The sequence below is a fragment of the Melospiza georgiana genome, chromosome 6 (genome assembly GCF_028018845.1).
Source record: "Melospiza georgiana isolate bMelGeo1 chromosome 6, bMelGeo1.pri, whole genome shotgun sequence".
Classification (NCBI taxonomy): Eukaryota; Metazoa; Chordata; class Aves; order Passeriformes; family Passerellidae; genus Melospiza; species Melospiza georgiana.
This window is the reverse complement of record NC_080435.1, coordinates 18942031-18961340: the sequence shown is the minus strand read 5'-3', so window position 1 is coordinate 18961340 and position 19310 is coordinate 18942031. Positions and strand designations below refer to the sequence as shown.

The 19310-nt window shown below is 43.2% G+C and overlaps 1 protein-coding gene across 7 annotated transcripts in view; it reads right to left on the bottom strand.

Annotated features, from left to right (window-relative positions):
- Positions 1 to 19310, bottom strand: part of TUB (TUB bipartite transcription factor) — a 132531-nt gene that overhangs the window by 45516 nt on the left and 67705 nt on the right. Inside the window, exon 1 of one of the 7 annotated variants that reach the window (XM_058025587.1) lies at positions 18089 to 18256. The exons of the other annotated variants lie outside the window; for them this stretch is intronic. Coding sequence (XP_057881570.1) covers positions 18089 to 18126 — 38 coding nt within the window. The 5' untranslated portion in view covers positions 18127 to 18256. Of the gene's footprint in view, positions 1 to 18088; positions 18257 to 19310 lie in introns of those variants that run through there. 7 annotated transcript variants of the gene reach the window in all.

The following is a 19310-nucleotide window of genomic DNA, read 5'->3' as shown; positions in this document are numbered from 1 at the left end:
TAGTGAATTGAAACAGCTAAGCTCCCTTTTCCTTTTTACAGGTGGTTTTACAGTTTCTATGGAATACAGTTTCTAAGGGAAGACATGTCATTTCATGATAAATACTAACCGTGAAACAAAATATTTTGTCACTTTCCCCCCCACACATACTATCTTTATAATCCAACCTAGTACTCTTTTGCTGGAACTGAGGAAAGCAGATTTTTCATTTTGGTTTGAGTTCTTTCTCTGTATTACCATCTACACTAGTAGCAAATATTGACAATTCTGGACAGTATTTTCAGAAGAAACTGAGTTTCTCAGATCCTGGTGCCTAAGTACGTGGATAGGGATTTCAAGACTGGCAAGATGTTGATGGCTGTCAAAAGTAGCAAACACCATTTGGCCTCTATTTTGTTCCCTACAATGAAAACTAAGTCATTGCTTCTAACAGCACTCTATGCAGATGAGGTATTCCATACAGCCTGATCCTTATTCCTGGGCCCTGAATCCCCAAAACCATGAATTGAATCTCATGAGAATGGTGCCACTAACCTCACATGCATAAAGATGCATATGTATAAATCCCTCCAGGCTGGGATTTTTAATTATGAACTCCTGAAGACAGAGGATTATTTTCACAGTGTGCATACACAGTGCCTGCACAGAAAGAGACTCTTTCTCAGATTTTAATAAATCTTAGAAAACCATAGTAATAATAAGGCTGGGATGGTGATTTTCCTCCCCTTTAGTGAGACATAAGTATTCAGTTCTGGTGATGTCTATGGCATTCAAAGATAATTTCAAAACAAGTTACATATTTAATCTTCCAATTTATCAGTTCCTTCTGTGAAGATGATCCTGTGAGTAAACAACCTGAAGAGCATTGTTCTCCATTTCAAAACTGAGCTAATCCCTTTCCTTTGCTTCTGTGTGCAACCAAGTGTGGTAAATGGAATCTAGTCTCAAGACCTAAGAAGCAGCAGAAAAATTTTACAACACAGTCAGAGTTTGCTGCAGCTGTGAACCCACCTTGTTTGTGTACAGGGAAAGCCAATTTTCTAGCTCTGTTTTCCAATGCGTCCTTTAAAGGCCCCTTCCAACATCATTGAACACATTTCAGCTTTTCTTTCCTTTTGTTACACTAAATGTTTTTCTCCACATCTGTGTGTAACTCCCAGCCAAGGGAGTTTGCTTTCTCTAGTAAAAATAACTGCAGAGAGAAAATAAACAGGAGGGGAAACACATAACATGGGATGAGGCTATACAGAATCACATGCCATAGGTTGTAATAGGAAAAAAAACTTCTTACTTTTTGATGCATTCGGGGAAAAACCTAACTTATCCCATTCAACACATATTTACTTACTGTGGCTATACTTTATTTAACCCCACATATGCTGGCATGCCTTTTCTGTTTCAAATTGAAGAAAATAGCCCTTTTAATAGCAAAATGATCTCACTACATTTACAAGTACTTGGAAGTGTCACATCAAGTAACAGTCTCAGTATTCTTATGCAACACACCTCTTTTTGTAGCCTACTAAGATATGTACATTGCACAAAATTCAATCATCTTTGTTTTTCATAAACATTAACTATGCTCACTGATTTGAATTTATACACCTAGCTTAGCACATCAGCTTTAAGTATTTAAAATAAATTAGTGAAATTTAAAACAGGTCAGGTATATGTTGTTGCAGCATTTTTAGTTCCATTTTCATTATGAATTATCAAAATCCCAACTATACTTCTTTTTGACTACTCTGTGACAATTTTTGTTACATCTGACAATCATCTTCATCTGGTTCTCTTTAACTGCCTCCAATGAAATTATCACTTAGTCTAATAATTACTCAGGATTATTCTCTCAACACTTCACAGTACATTGTGTGGTGCTACAAAAAGCTAAGTGAAAACACTTCATAGTACATTGTGTGGTGTTGCAAAAAGCTAAGTGAAATGCCTTGCTACAGTGATGTATAAATGGAAAAATATTTTAAAAGCATTTCATTATTAAGAAGTGAGATAACTTGAGAAAAGTGATACATCATCTGCTCTATCCAGCTTGATGTCTCAACAGGAACCAGACGAAACATTATTTCCTCATGTTTAACTATATATGCATAGATATATGTGTGTGTGTATATATATACACACATAAAAGAAAAACTGGAAAACTACTACTTTTTTTTTAATACAGTCTGGAAAATTATCATCATTAACTGGTATGACTCAAATTCTGGATTCTTTCAGCGTTGGGCAGTTAATTGATAGAGCAATTCCTTTCAGGACATATAATTTTGCTCTATGACATGTATACAAAATGCAAAAATGTGTGCTGCCAGCAAGAATTGAGAATTATGAGAAAGGCTGTGGCAGAGGAGTCAAGCTAGCATCCAGACTCACAGCTTCAGAGAACATGGAATTTGTGTCCCCAAAAATCTTGGACCTCCACCTGAAAATCTCCTCTGCCGTATGCAGCTTATAGGTGATACAGTTACCAAATTACTGAAAAATTAACAGCTAATGATCATGACCCAACTAATTCATATTTCTAACTGCAACCACCTTTTTCAAATTATTGTTCTGGGCTTTAAAAGGCTGTCACATGAACAGTCTGTATGGTACAGCTTGAGAGCAAAGTCAGTCCCTCAGGCAAGGCATTTCAGACTCTGGAAAATCATTTTCACTTCATTTGAATCTGACTGAAAATAGGGTCTGATATATGCACACCACCTAATTTTTAGGGTTCTGATCCTGAACTAACATAACTTATTAATGCTGGACATAAATATTGCCATCTAGACCTGCTCAAATGGCTAAGTGTTTGCACAATAAAACTTATAGCACACAGAATGTTAAACACCAGAATAAATGGCTGATAAAACAATCATTCATTTTTATCTTTGCTTTCTAAACTGCTTGTCAAATATTCACAGTGCCATCAAACAGTAACCAAGGAGGAATAAAAAAAAAAGAAGACACTAAGATGCTTTTTATTGTTGTTTTGAAAACTCCTAAGATTTGCACAAATATATTACATGCAAAAAGAATAACCTAGTCTTTGAAACAAAGCACACATAAAATAATTAGATTTAAAAAGCTGTGTCAGTTCCAAGTATTTGTTTTTCTTAAACTGGCAAGCAGCTGTCATTTGTGACTGTAACAAAATATCCAAAAGAACTAGATCAAAAACACTTCAGCATCTATTCAATCTACTATTTTTTAAACTGTTTTTACTTAAGTTAAGCACCCATTTTTTCCCTCACCACGTGCCAGTGGCTAAGCAAAAGGGGTACCATGTTCTATAAACTGATGGACAGCTCTCACACAAAGCCATAAGTATCCTTTGCTGTTCATGTACTGCTAGAGATTTTCAGTTTAACATGACCTCTCAAAATAGATAAAGGACACAATACCAGATCATATCCAAGGAATTAAGCTGTGTAATTCTCATTAAGGTTGTGTCACTAATCCCTGCACATTCTCTACCAAAAATTTATGCTCAAATTATATACTTCTAGATACTGGTAGAAATTACAGTACTCTAGAATCAGCCCATAATTACACAGGATTGCAAATTGTACATTTGTCAGCTCCTAGAAACAAAATGGGTAGCCAAATCTGCAATTCCAATGGCTGCTTTCATGCTAGATACAGATACTGCAGTTCACTTACCAATTAACACAAAATCTGTTTTCCTTGTCTTTTTCTTCTTCTTTCTCCAAGATTCAGGCATGTTATCAACCCACACAAAGACAGGGATAAGAAATAACATAGGAAAAACCAACTGACTCTCACACTGCATAGAACAGACAAATTCTCCTCTTTAAAACATAATTCAAATGTTTGAGCATAATTGGGTATCACTTGGTTTGGATATTTTGGGGGGTGATTTTGTGTTATTCCCTTCTTTGTTTTTTAAAGGAAGATGAACTATAGTATCACTTTGAACTCCAACTTGTGGATTCAAGGTATGGAGCTTACACAAATCTCCAATATGCAATTATATTGTGACAATGATTGCCTCCTATGTGGTTACAACTTAATAAAAAAGCTTCAAGATAGAAAGAATAACCAGAATGTAGAATTTAACAAATGCCACTCTTCATGTATTCAGAAAAAGTACAAATTGTTTCCCAGCCCAAATGTTTTGATCATAAAATAAAAAACAAATCTGTTTAAATGCACTTCAATTTCTGATTTCTAAACCAGCACAGCTTTAGAGAGCTACCATTGATGCAGCCATGCTCTTGTAGCAGATTTGTTTAAGCGTGACAGAAACAGGTCCTGAGGTAATTCAAGATATTACAGGTCTTGGATTTTGTGCTTTCCATTTTTCAACAAAGAAAACAAGCCTAATCTAATTTGCTCCCGTGTGCCATTTAAAAACGTAACTAAGCAGATCACAGCTGAAGTAGATCAGATTAACTGCTAAAGAAAGGTTGTGTTGACAAACTGCACTGAAAAGTTTACCAACACCTTTTGTGGATATGAAAGGCACAGCAAAAACATACAAGCCTACTTGCCAGGAGGCTGTCTTGTGTTTAACTTGCAAAGCAAAGGCTGGCAGAATAAGATGTAACACATTTTCATTGAACAAAGAGCTGCCCAGGTGCTGCGGCATCCATAGCAAACCATTACAGGAAAGGGCTTCCACCGCCTTTTTCATCTTTTTAATAACTGGCTGAAGTTGCCATTTTAATTATTCCACTTCACCTGGTAGAATGCCTGTTAGCAACAACTACAGCAAAAGGAATCTCCACTGGGGACTGATGTGCCATGCACAGCCTTGTCTCTGGACACACCTGTAAGCCTGCTACTTCCCTCCTATGAAATATTTTCAGTTTAAAAGGGTAAAATGTGAACAGAAATATGTGATTATCAGCTTGGTTGCTGATTTCCTAGAACAGGAACCAGATCATACCATACAACTAAAATTAAATTTAAAATATTTGGGTCTTTCTCAGAGAAGGATTAAAGTTATCTATCTCTCATGAAACACCTATGTTAATGTCACATTTTGTAGAAGGCAGGGAACCTCAGGAAGTTTCAGGACGAATTCTCATTTCTGTGGGTCGTGTAAAATAAAACTAGACCAGAGTACTCAAACTTCAAATTCCTTCACTGACAATTCATATAATGAGGTGGTCCTGCCTGGTTTTGCAATGAAGAAAGATTTATGCATTCATAATACCTATAATAATTTCTTCAGCTGATTAATTTCAACTAAATGAAAGTCTGTTAATATTTCTAAATGCAACATATTTCATAATGAAGCTGGTGGCTGGATAGAGGCAAAGGCTTTAAACAGTTTCTCTGTAAGAGAACGTTTTGGGGCTCAGCTCCATAATATGACTTGAGCAATGAGAATCCACATAGAGAACATTATAAAGGACACCTATAGGAATTCTGCTTTCTAAAATGCAGGGATCCTAGTCTTCATATGGATCCTAGGGCCATTTCTTACAGATATATATAAGAAGATTCCTTCCACCATCAACATATTGTGAAGAAAATTGACTGGGCTCATTTTTTTAATGCATAGTTCTCACTGTCCCACTTTGGATTTGACAAAGAGCAATAAAAGTGAAATAAAAAAGAGAATCATATTTGGGGGAAGGAAGGGTGGAAGATAAAGCAAATATAATTCCTTCCCCAACCTTGCTGCTGAGTTTTCATCCTGGAAAACCCACATTTCTGTATGTGCAGGGTCCCTATCAGTCACACAGGGGTAATACATTTCTGTCTTTGCAACTTCTCACGGAGTTCCACACCAAGCAGGACACGAGGCAGTGAGACACAAGCCTGGCAGTGCACTCCAGCACAGTGCCAAGGGGCATCCAGCACACCAAGGGACCTGTCCCACTGAGCTCTTGAGCCACAGCCACGCTGTAAATCACCAGGAGCAAGCCAGGCAAAGGAGACAACCAAAGGTGTAATCAGCGAGCACGCATCCTCCTCTCAGCTAGAGGAAGCTCAGTCACACAAAGCTGGAGACCTCTTCTAACCATGTCAGATGTAATTAAACCACTTCAGGCACTCTGGGAAGCTATTTCCAAATGCATTTAAGTAAGGCAGAAAGAATGATTTTAGCTATTGGACCATTAAAAAGGAGTGAAGCTGAGATTCCCCTTTGGGTCTAATCAAAACATACACCAGCAGATGTTTTCTTCTCCTCTCTGATAAATACATATGACTGTGTAGCTTCTGCTTTCTTTATGAAACACTAATTGCCCACTGCACAGAAGGTCTAATTGATGCAGCATGTGATCACTGTTATTTGCACATTTTTCATAGCTCTAATCCTTCAGTGCACAACCCATGAGTTTGTGTTTATTGCAGGATACAAGGTGAGCCATTTCAGCCTGAAGGAGCATCCACGGAATGTCACTCAGCTTCATTCTGTCAGACTCAGAGGGCTCCATTTTCTTGCTCACTCAGGACCTACCAAAACTGGGACAAGGTGAGGAGATTCAGCAGAATTATGGAAAGAAAGCTGGCTGGCACAAGCAAGCTAGAAATTTATAAGACAGGAACAGCTTCCTGCATGAGAGCCTCCAAATGTGTTTACCATTGTGGGATGGCATTGCACACTACCAGTGCACACTCTTTTATCTTCACTCGTGTCACACTGGGGAGTGCACAGGGTGTCTGTCCAGACTGCCAGCCCACAGCAGTGACCAGAGACTGCTCACCCACCCTTCTGAAGCTCTGTGTGCTGGCAAACCAGGCTGCTGTCCAGGAAACTCTTCTGCTCTCCCCTCTCCCACCTGGTAACAGAAGGACCTCCTCCCGAGTTTGGAATCTACTTCAGAAAGACTGCTGCTGACAGCTCTTGGATGGCAGCAGAGACTTGGAATCCTGCTCAAATATTTATCTGCTTTGTGATTATTAAAAGATTCAATTTAAGAAGAGCTGGAAGATTATACCAAATACTGCCACTGACTGACAAATTTAGCACAAGCCACACTATGTCCAGGCACTCTCCCAGCAGCACATCAACTGCTCTCCCAAAATCAACATCAGCCAGGTACAGAGGACACACACAAAAAAGGAAAGAACCACAGGAACAAGGAAAACAAGTGTCCTTAAGTATTGAGTATCATTAGGAAACAGAGGCAGGCATTCAATGGTGTAAAAAGAAAACAGATGCCTTCACTTCCCAAAGTAAATAACTCAGGGATTTATTAATAATGATTCGATCACTGTTAGTTATAGACCTATTCTAATGGCATGAAAACAAAACACAGAAACAGTATCATAGCCATGTCATGAAAAATTAGCAACAAGACAGATGTCATCAAGTGCAAAGTGAAAAGAAAACCATACAGAACAATAACCTTCTGTTCACTCTTTATTGCAATATGTGCTCATGTTTGGCATTGTTCATCCAAGACCACAGCAAATGCAATATTGCAGAGCTGGCTGTAAACTAAAACACTTTGGGCTGAATTTTCACCCCAACACACAGAGACTGACTAGGAGGATGCTTCACAATGTCAACTGGGCATATTTACAGTCCATCACACAATGCACTGAAAATCTCTGTGCCTCTAATGTATCTTACATTTTTTTTTTTCAGAATAAGCTTTTCCAGAACAAAATGAGTTGTTTTTGCCAAAGAACACATAAAAACTACACTGTTACATGCTGTTTCTCATTTTGAATAGGCAGCACAATAGTCCTCCTCCTCCTCCCTTCTCATTCCACCACATTAAGTACTTTCAACAAAATCTGAGCATTCCTGAAAATCCAGCCATAGACAGGTTCACATTATCCCATCCTTTGAAAGGCCTAAAGATAAAATACAGCTATTCTGTGTGGCTTTAAAACCTCCTGTTTCATAACCTTTCTATTTTAACAGAATACAACAAGCAATAAACATGATAGTCATTCCCAGTGAGCTCCCAGTTGCCTTCCTATCTCCTTCAATTTGGTTATAGCTTACACTATTTGATACCATATCAATGAAAGGACAGCTTTCAGAAACTACAGCTATTGTAAGGAAAATTAATTTCCTAAGCTTTAAAATATTTTCTTCTAAGTCTAGAGTCCACTGGATTCTTTTACCAGAAGTCTTTGTAAAAGAATGATAATTTATAAACTTAATGACCTCCACAGTTTCAGAACAAAATTTTGGGGAGACAGGCCCAGCACACACCAACAAATGACCTGAAAATCCAGACACTCATCTGAGGTATTAGAAATACCTTTCTAAAGAATGAAATGAAGAGCAGAGACTTGAACACCTGAACTTGCTTATCTCACTTTCCATCTTATGCAAAGTTACCTTCACATTTTTTCCAACAGAATAACCTGGAAATCACTCTGACTCAAGGTGCACAGAATAGGAGAACTTTTTTCCTTCCAACACTACTCAGAACAACCTACATCTTGCAAATCCTAAGGCAAAAAACATTAAATTAATAAAAACCAGTATGTGCTCAGGAACAATAACAGGAAGGAAAAAGGGGGGAAAGGAAGGACAGAGGAAAGGAAGGAAGGAAGTTAGGAAGGACTTTTAATTTCAATTAAATTCCTCCTGTGCTGGTTTTTCTTGATCTTCAAAATCTGAGAATGATATTCAAGCCCCAAGGAGGCAATTAAGAATTTTTCAAGCTGCATCAATACTGCCAGAATACTACAGTATATCATTATTTGAAATAAGCAACATTTCAAAGGCATCTTCCAGGATGCCTCAGACTTCTAGCAATGTCATAATCTTTTTGTTCTGATACCATGGCCAAGTTTCTCTGGGTATTAATAAAGTATTTCTTAATTAATATATCTGGTAGATCCAAGAATTATCCTAGTGTTCTGAAAAGCCAAAGCCTAGATTAGGTGGCTCATAGGTGGCTGGTCCCCTTTTAATAGCCAAAAATGAATATTCTTATTTCAGATCAGATAATGAATTCTACATTAAAAGGTTTATGCCCATTGTGAACTGTGCTGTGGCAGATTCCCAGCTGTAAACAACTCCTAGCTGTGAACAATCTAACACATGTACTGGAAACAATTTCAATGTGGCAGTCCCCAGCTCCTGCCAGACTGAACTGCACCATTGCTGGAAGGAGTGAATCACTTGTGCATTTCTGATGTGGCCCATTACCAGTGATCTGGAAAAGGGGATTGAGGGCTCCCTCAGTCAGTTCACAGGTGACACCAAGCTGGGTGGGAGGGATGAAGGCTCAACAGAGGGATCTGGACAGCCCATCTGGATCGATGGGCTGAGGACAGCTGCAGGAGGTTCAGCAAGGCCAAGTGCCAGATCCTCTCCCTGGGCCACAACAACCCCAGGCAGTGCTGCGGGTGGGGGAGGAGTGGCTGGAAAACTGCGCAGTGGAAAAGGACCTGGGGGTGCTGCAACACAGGCTGAACGTGAGCCAAGTGGCCAACGCAGCCAGTGGCATCCTGGCCTGGATCAGCAATGGTGTGCCCAGCAGGAGCAGGGCAGGGATTGTCCCCTGTGCTGGGCCCTGGTGAGGCCACACCTCGAGTCTGTGTCCTGTTCTGGGCCCCTCACTTTGGGAAGGACATTGAGGGATTGGAGAGAGTCCAGAGAGGGGCAGCAAAGGTGGGGAGGGGTCTGGAGCACAGGTCCTGCGAGGAGCAGCTGAGGGAGCTGAGGGTGTTCAGCCTGGAAGAGGCTCGGGGGGACCTTACTGGTCTCCACAATTACCTGAATGGAGGCTGTAGCCAGGTGAGGGTTGGCACCTTCTCCCAAGTAATTAGCAACAGGATGAGAGAAAACAGTCTCAAAGTTGTGCCAGGTCAGATTTAGATGGGATATGAGGAAAAATTTCTTCACTGAAACATTTGTCAAGCATTGGAACAGGCTGTCCAGGGAAGTGGTGGTGTCACCATCCCTGGAGGTATTTAAAAGCTGTGTGGGAGTGTCCCTTGGGGACATGGGTTAGTGGTGGACTTGGCAATGTGGGGTAAATGATTGGACTTGATGATCTTGGAGATCTTTTCTGACCAAATGATTTTATGATTGCAGAGATGTAACAGCATGCCACACACAGAGGCTCATGAGCTCTGCCTTAAGGACAGACAATAAAACAACGTCAATGTTATTCTAGGGCAAGCACTGAAAGTTTCTCTAAAACCTTACACTTTACTTTTTAAATCTGCAGCAATAGCCAGTGGAGTGATTTAAGATTCAGTAACCTGGAAGAATCAATTATCAAGGTCTGACTCAATGGTGTGTAGAGGCACCTTTAAAGTAATTTAACATTGCTCTACAGATGCAGTGTCCCAAAAGAGGCACTATTCACCCGTACAACTGAGCTTAAGTTTTAGCACAGAAAACTTGAAGCAATCCCTACGTTTGCAAAACACTGTTTAATGGAAATTCACACTCCTGGCTTGAGTATTGGGATTTATATCTGCCAAAAATAGTGGGATGAATTCCAGGGTACAGTATGTGTCTTAGTCTGTCGGTTTCCACTCAACCTGATCCGAAAGTCATTGTCTGGACAAGTTATCTACTCTTTAATTTCCACAGTGCATTCAATAATTTCCTCAAATTTTCAGAAGTGAGAATTGCTACATGATGCAATGTAATTTGATTTTGCTGCTGTCACTGCAGCCAAGTGAAAATGCTGCTGTAGTAATATGGGCTAGCAACAACCTGCTCTGAAAAAAACCAGACCTGTTTTCCTTATGCTTCTTGCTGTGGAACAGGAAAAACTAATGCAAATACCTAGCCTTTAACTTCATTTTGCTTTCCAACTGATACCAAGTTTGAAAGACAGAACTCTTCAGATCCCTTTCCTAACTGTAGATCAAATACCAATATACTTGTATTTCACTTGCAAATACAATTTCCATCTTAGTCATCATTTGCAGCTAATCAAGGAATTTCTTCATCTTGTAATATCTCATCTGCCGGTAGTTAGAACTGTGATTGGAATTGAAATTACCATTAAAAACTTCATGCTGTGGTTTCATTACCTGTGTCAAATGAGTTACAATAATCATGAATTATGATACTCACAGGCTTGTGTTAACATGCATCACAACAGGGATCACGAGGTTTCCACTGAAATTTGCAATTCAAGACTTAATTTTCATAAACATCTGAGAATCCAAGCTAGAACTCAACTTCACGAAAGAATGACTGGGGCACTTGCTTTGTCAGAAGCAAAGATAAGTGTGTCACTCACAAGCACACTGGCATATTCATGCATTACACACTGCTTGCCCTTATTTGCTCGGCTAAAACTTGAGCTCAGAGAAGGGGATGGCACCAATCCAACCTCCTTTAAAGTCACTAGAAAGGCTCTGGTGCCACCTCTTTGTGACAGCTCCCTGCAAGCAACACACAACTGCACGGATGGCAGAGGGCAGCCTCAGTCTCTACAGCATCCCTGCTTTCAGGGAGAAGGATGCTGGTCTCAGTGCACCAAATCAGCACCCAAAGCTGCAGAGTTCTTGTCCTGGCAGAAGCAGTTACTGTCCTCTGCTCTCTAGGGCCTACTGCATTACCCTGAAGGAGGAAGTGTTTTCAACTGGGTCACCATTTCTCTTTAGGGATAAAAAATATATAAATATGTAATCCCTCAAGTTATTAGCAATACAAAAGTATGAAACATACTTCGGCTGTAATCACTGAAAGGGAAGGGAAAGATACCATTTCACTTCTTATTAACATAAAAGAATAAAATACAAAACCATCTAAAAAGTGATTTAATTATGGAGCAAACTGAGCTTTTAAAGTGTCACAAAGCTACAAAAGCTACATAAACTACAAAAATTACATTGCCATCAAGTGGTAGATGAAACAACCTGGCATAAAATAACTATGTCAGGAAAAAAAGTTTCATCTTCTATGATGTGTACTCTTCCAAAATAATTATTCCAGTCTTTCCACCTTCTCCCACTGTTGCCTTTGTACACTCAATACACCCTTCCCTGAGAGCACATTTCCTTCTCTAAGTCAATATCCCCTAACTTCCCATTTTCTTAAGAACAGATAGTCCAAAGAAGATAATGATTATATGCTTGCTTCAAAAATGAAAGCAACAAAAACCCCTGAGCTTTCCATTTGCATTTTGTGCCCCTCTCTTGTGCCTGCCTCCTAAACAGAAAATTTTCCAGCCTGAATGCTGCCTTGCTGTATACCTGCATATTATTAGCATTATGTAAATGACAGCAGGGCCCAAAGAGGTGTTACATTCCCAGCTGAGAATGTTCAGAACTTGCTGGTATCATCATCACCCTGACATTACATCAAGATAAAAGAGATTGCAAAACTGTGGGAAAACAGTTCTTCCATCCCTGCCACCCCCTGTGAATGACACAGACCTGTCACCAAGAAGGGCATTCCTAGTCCCAGTGACTGGCCTTCACATACTACAGGAACAAAATGTTCAACAGTAAGTGAGATACAAAATAAACACCAATTTTAATATCCATGCTTAAGGCATTCATCTTTGAATACACCACTGCAAACACTGAAATTAATTCTCAATAATCTGCAAAATAAATAATTTCAGCTTTTAAAAATCAGATGTACTAAGTACTTAAGTAACACAATGAGAAGTTGGGATGGATTTCTTTAAAAGCTACAAACAATAAAATAAAAATTAAATAGCAAATGTTTACAGAGAAGGGTATCTTCTGCAGGCATCATACAGCTGGCAAGACAGAATTCTATTTTTGTGAATAATCTTGAAGTAGGAAAGAGAAGAGAACAGAAAAAGAGGCAAGAAGAGCTTGATGTAGGGGAAAATGGCAAAAAGAAATCTGTTCATCAGTTGAAAGAACAGAAAAGCATGAATTAGAAAATAAGTCATTAGTGTGAGAGGAAGAAAAATGAGGAGGAAGTGTGAAAAGAATCCAGCTCTCTAGAATGGCAATTTTTGGTTACTAAATAAAAAGTACCACCTTCCAGAAAAACTGCTGCTTGTATGTCTAAATAGATGCCACTCCAGGGAATGTCCAAACACCCTCAGGCATGAGAATCAAAACTGTCCAACTCAGGGAAGTGCAAGAGGAGAGACATTACATTTCATATCCACTTCCCGGCTGTGATCCAAATCTGGCACAGATGGCTTGTAAATGACTGTCACTGCCAGGAACCTGCAAATGATTGTTGCTACCAGAAACCCACTGGCCTGTGAAAAAATCAGTTTTCATCTCAATCTGGCTGCTGAAACCACAAAGGTGGTGGGGGGTGGCAGAGCTCAGGGACAACTGGTGCATCACTCACTGTCATAATGCCCATGCAAGGGGTGGCAAGGCCCCTTCAGCCCCTTTCTAAATCCATCTCTGGCACACTGCAGAGCACAACACAGCGAGATTTCACACCCGGCTCTGCAGCTCATCTCCCTTAAGCCTTGTCCCATTTCCATTTAAACCAACACCCCCCAACATCCAGGGTCTGGGATACTTATTTTCCTCACCTCTCCTTTATGCCTGGTTGATTTAGGCTACCAGCTTCAGGGTAGCAATTGCCTCTGCCATCTCCCTCACACTGATGCTGGGCAAACCACCTTTGATCTCTGCAGGAGCACTCCATGCAAGAGCACAGAGTTCCATTAAAGGAGAGCTCTAACTTAAATGTTTTAAAAGCACATGACCAGGCTAATTTTATACACTGAATAGCCTGAGACAAGACAGCCTGTTTCAGAGAAGAGGACAGACACAGTCTTTGAACTCTTTTCCTTAAAAAAGCAGCTCTTGTGAATTATCCATGCCATTCCCCACGGCAGGAGGCTGGGAGAGAGCCTGCCTGCAGTGGGATGCTCTCAGTCACAGATGCACCTTGCAGCAAGGTGAGCCTCCACTGCACTGCTGCCTTCACAATGCCAAAACTTCAGGGTTTCTAACATCCCACTGCCTCAACAACATGCTCAGAAACAAGTGTGGGATACCTTGGTGTTCAAGGCTCTTCTTGTTCCAGGACTTGTTTACACATCACACTTTCAGAAATCTTCTTATCTGCCCTAATTGCGATGATTCATGAATTTACAACCCAGCTGTGCTCCACAATTTTCTTCCAACTGTAATCCTCCCCTGTGCAAGTAAATAACTTGTGACTGTTTATAGCTGCAATATCTAAGCACAGCCTTAAAACTTCAGAGCAAATTCATGAAAGCTACAAAAATTGAGCATAATAAATCCTGTCACAAACAAAAATAATGTGCATTATTACCACCATCATGTACTTATCAAGACATATCATGCCACTGCAAATGCAGGCTGTGTGGCTGTGTGATCTGCTCTCTTCAGTGCCTTCAGTGCCCTCAGTGCCAAGTGCTAGCCCTCCCCAGGGCACAGTTCATGGGATCCCCTCTGGCCATGGCAGGTTGATCCACACAAACCCAGCATCACACAGACACTTCACAGAGAACCCTGGGGACTTGTATTAAATTGATTCCTGTGTGGATTGGGCTGTTCAGCTGGTGGTGTTCAGATATTTCTCGTGGAACAGTTTAGCTGGTTGTGTAAATGCTGCTTTTAAAGTTACAGGATCAAGATTTATTGTTAAAGAAGCAGCTGAAAACATAAGAACAAATAATAATAATAGAGACAGAGGCCTTACTGTAACTGAGTTTACTAATACTTTCATCCTACCTAGCAGCAGTTTTATTTGACTGCAGTTTTATAGTATGAGGAATGTCTTCACTTATTCAAGACACACCAGCATAAAATAAAAATGAGTATGTTATATTTAAGAAATGCTATAAATTAAAAATGAGTTCAAGAAAAAGATATGAAACAAAAACATACTTTTGAATAAAAAACCGGAACTCCTGTGAATTTGTAATGATTCCCAGACACTTCTGCATTGTATTTTCTACTGGAAACTGCTGAAGGATACCAAAGGAAAACACTACTGTGCTTGAGAACGTAATTCTTCAAGAAACTACATCTTACTCTTAACTTCCATTGCAAACCACTTTTGGGCTGGGGGCAGCTACATGGACTGCAAATGATTATTTTTTTAATTGCATCTAAACTATTTTGACTCTTTATAATAAAAGAGCAGAGACATTGTTAAAAATGAGTACAATTTAAAGAATTCCTAGCTCATTGTACCTGATGTGTAGCTTCAGTAAGTGCTTAATCATGTGCTTAAATTTCTATGATATGTGTTCCATAAAAATAAATGCAATATATTTACTTTTTAAAAACAGCTTCCTAACTATTTTTCATAATGTTAGCGAACTGAAATCTCATCTTATGACTATCAATATGTCAAAAGCAGAATACTTAAGAGAGGATGAAAAGAGATAAGGGCAAAACACTGAAATCACAAACTCACAAACCTTTTATTGATCTCAGCACGGGCTAGCACTGACACTGAAAAAATTGCCTACTATTACTATTTTTTGTTAACTCACTCAAAATGTTCTCAGCACCTTAAAAGGGGAAGTGTAAGTTTGTGAGTTGTGGACATGCAGGTGGATTGCTTACTGAATTGTACATGACACACACTGACTCCCTCTGGCTCATTTCACTTCAAAGGAAAATTATGACATTTTACTAGCAGAAATACAATCCTTCTCTGATTGAGTTTATTCAGATATATAGCTGCACATATGTTCCACTGCTAGAAGGACACATCTTTCCAGACTTCAGCGTGCTCTGTCCCCCACACAAGCAGCAGTGACACCTTTGGCTGTCACATGCCACCCAGACCACAAAGAAGGTGCTGAACCTTCCTCGAGGCTCTGAGAGTCAGCAACCACTGAACTCACCACAGTAAACAGGAATGTGAAGCAAGAGGGCAGATAAGCACGGGGCATTTTGCTCCCAAAGAGAAGATGATCTGTTCCAAGGGGTGCACATCAGGTCTCTCCTCCTCCTTGCATATTTCACTCCCTCGAAATGGTACTTTGACCTAATTTACTCACACAGTGCTTTCATGTGTAAATTCAGTCACATATGCATTCACAAACCACTGCTTCCCAGGCAAGCATGTTTAGGGGATCCTGAAGGGTGCTTTACACACACAAGTCCAATAAGATTTACAACAATATACCTCTAGATCAAGAATTACCTCTGAAGACTGAAAAATAAGTCAGCTTCTTGAGAGAACACTGCTAGAAGCCTAAATAAAGACACTTCAGAGCAGAACCGTGGTTTGGTTACCATTTGGTTTTAAGCAGTCTTCAGCAGTCTCTGACCATAAACACATCATTAACATTCAAGAATAACATCATATTAGAAAAGATATGAGTATCATTAAATCTGTATTTATCTGAGATTTGCTGCTTTGCCTCCTTCTGTTTGTGCTGCACTGAGCAGAAGCAGAGATGTTTTATTTCCTTCTTTGGGGCCACTGCTATGAAACCCCTCAGCAAAGTTTTGGCATTGGCCTCTGCAGAGCCTTGTGTACAGTGAGAGAACAGAAAAACTCTTCCACTGCTGCTGGGATGAGCCATGAACAGCTGTTCCTCTGGTATTTCTGTCCTCATTACAAGGCTTCAAATTGCATCAGAATGCATCCACTAGTCATTTTTGAAGCCTTATTGCCAATTCCTTACATCTTTTCAAAACGCATAGGCTAAAAGTGCTATTGCTGAGAGAGTGGCAATATTCTCAGATTCATTGTAATCATGTTTCTTTCTTTCTAATTCTTCTACTGATTTGAACTATGATGTGCACATACCAAAATAGCAGATTTCCACTTGTGCAGCTGTCTTGGGGTTTTTTTTCCCCCTCTGTATTAAGGAGCGATGCATTTGTGCTCCCGTTGCATTTGTTGTGGCAGGCATACCTCTGCTACAAACACTGTCATTGAGAATGTGGCAAACTAAGCTAACCTGCTCAAGCAGCTGTATTTCTTTAAAAACGCACTCTGTACATATTTTTAATTTCATGATTCTCTACCGACAACAAAAACAAAAGGTTTATCACAGAATCAACTAGGTTGGAAAAGACCGCTGAAATCATCGAGTCCAACCTATGACTGAATACTATCGTGTTAACCAGACCACGGCACTGAGTGCCACATCCAGTCGTTCCTTAAACACCTCCAGGGACGGTGATTCCACCACCCCCGCCCCGGGCAGCTCATTCCAACACCCAATCATCCTTTTAGCGAAGAACTTTTTCCTCGTGTCCAACCTAAACCTCCCCTGGCGCACCATAAGCCTCTGTCCTCGTTTTCTTTGTTACTGTATCTACCTTGTTTCACTTACAACCAAACAAATGAAACAAACATGCTTTCTGTCGTTTTCAGAGAGCCTTGTTAAACGCCGCGTGATTTCCGTCTGTAAAAATTCAGCTTGAAAAAGACACTTTAACGAAAACTAAAAATAAAAACAAACAAACTAGCCCACAATGTTAATGTACTCTGGATAGCAGGCTCGGAAAGGGGTCTATTACTAGAATAGCCCATCCCGCTCGCAGGGAAATATTTGGCTCGGTTTCCCCTCGGTCCGGCAAGTCTGACACCAAGTATTCCCTCGTTCCAGCCGCGGGTGCTCCCGCTGCACGCCCTGGCCGGGGTGCTGGCGGTGCAGGGGGCTCCGCGCACCGGGGCCGCTCCGCTGACGCACGGGGCTCCCGGGCCGCCGCCGTGCCGCGGCTCCCGTAGCTTATGGCAACGGCGGAGCCAATGGCAGCGGCGGGCCGGGCGCTGCCATGGCGATCCCGCTCCCCGCCATGGCGGCACCGCCGGCCGCGGCCGCCCCGCGCATCGCCCGCCCGCAGCCGCGCTCCCGGAGCCGCCGCCGCCGCCGGGGGCAGCGCGGCCGAGCCCGAGGGCGGCAGCCGCCACCGAGGGCGCAGCGCTCCGCCCGCCCGCCGGGGCCGCAGGGCAGGACAGCTCCGCGCTCCGCCCGCTCCCCGCGGGGCTGACAGCTCGCCCCGAGAGCAGCCCCCGAACTTCGCGCAGCGGCACCGGCCCGAAGTTGGGAGGCGGGACCGGGTGCCCCTCCGGGGAGCGCCCGCCCGGGCCGGCCCGCGATCCGCTCCCCCCGGCGGGACCCACCGCCGCCCCGCCGCGCCCCGGGAGGGTCCGGCCGCCCCGGCCCCGCGAACGAGTACCGAGCCGCGGGCTCCGGCGGGGACCCCCGAGGGGCAGCGGCTCCTGCCCAGGGGCAGCCCCGGTGCCTCCGCCCCACCCGCCGGGGTCTCCCCCTACCTGTAAGGGATCCAGTCCGCCTGGTGCCGCGAACTCATCTCTCCCCGGCGACGCTGCCCGGAGCCGAGGAGGCGGACGCGGCCGCTGCTGCCCGAGTCGGAACCCGCCACGGCGCGGGCAGCATCCTCCGTCCGGGGCGGGGGCGGGCGGCGCGCCGGTTATCCCGGCAGCGGCCGCAGAAACATCCCCCCGGGGAGGGCCCCCAGCGGCGGGCCGGGCTGCATGGGGAGGGGGCGGCCGGGGGCAGCGGGAGGCGGCTCCCAGCCCTTCCTCCCTGCCCGGAGCGGCGGCTCAGTCGCGCACCGGAGCGAGGAGGGGCGGGGGAAGGGCCAGCGGCGGGCAGGGAAAGGCAGGGCAGCAGCGCCGCGTCCCCGCTGCCGCTACCCGCCCGCCCCCCCGCTGCCGCCGCCGCGCTCAGGCATCGCCCGGGCGAGGCGGGACCCGCTGCCGCCCCGAGCCGAGCCGCCCTCCGCGCCGGGCCCGCCCCTGCCCCGTCAGCCGCGCCGCCGCGGGGAACGGGCACGGGCTGCGCTCGGCTCGGCACGGCTCGGCTCGGCGAGCCCTGGCAGCGGCAGAGACCGAGCCATGAGTCGGGCGCTGGCCGGGCGGCTCTCGGCTGACCCGGGCGTGGAGAGGTGCGAGGAGAGCGCAGCCGGCGCGCAGGCTCCTCTCAGCCCGGCCCACCGCCAAAATGTATGAACTGCAGCAACTCAGCCCAAAATGGTCGGGGAAGCACGGCCTGGGGGCTGTCAGTAAGAGCTTACCGCGGCCCTTAAGGCAGAATCCGTGGTTTCGGTTTGCCAACAGCGGGCGGATGCCTTGCGGTGATGAGAGCTTTTGGGATCTGGTGGTCGCAGCCGCCCCTGCTGGCCCTGGCACGGCTGAGAGTGCCGGCAGCTCTCCTAGGAAAACCATGGTGAGAAGCTGAGGCTGGCGGGAGCAGAGCACAGTCCCAGCGCCCTGAGGAACCCACCTTTTGCTACACGGATGGGTGTAGTACAGGCCACCCCATCCTTTCTGCACAGCAAGACCAGCTCTGCTCCAGCACTACAGCCACAGCAGAAGTAAACCCTTTTAAACCATGTAAATCCCGTGTCAGATTATAAGCTTATAGAAACAGTTACTGACTGCATGGAAGAAACATGACCTGAGCAAAAAAAATTAGTGAAAAATAAGGATTAATGAAAAATACTAACTCTATTTGTTTTGAATAATGCCAGTC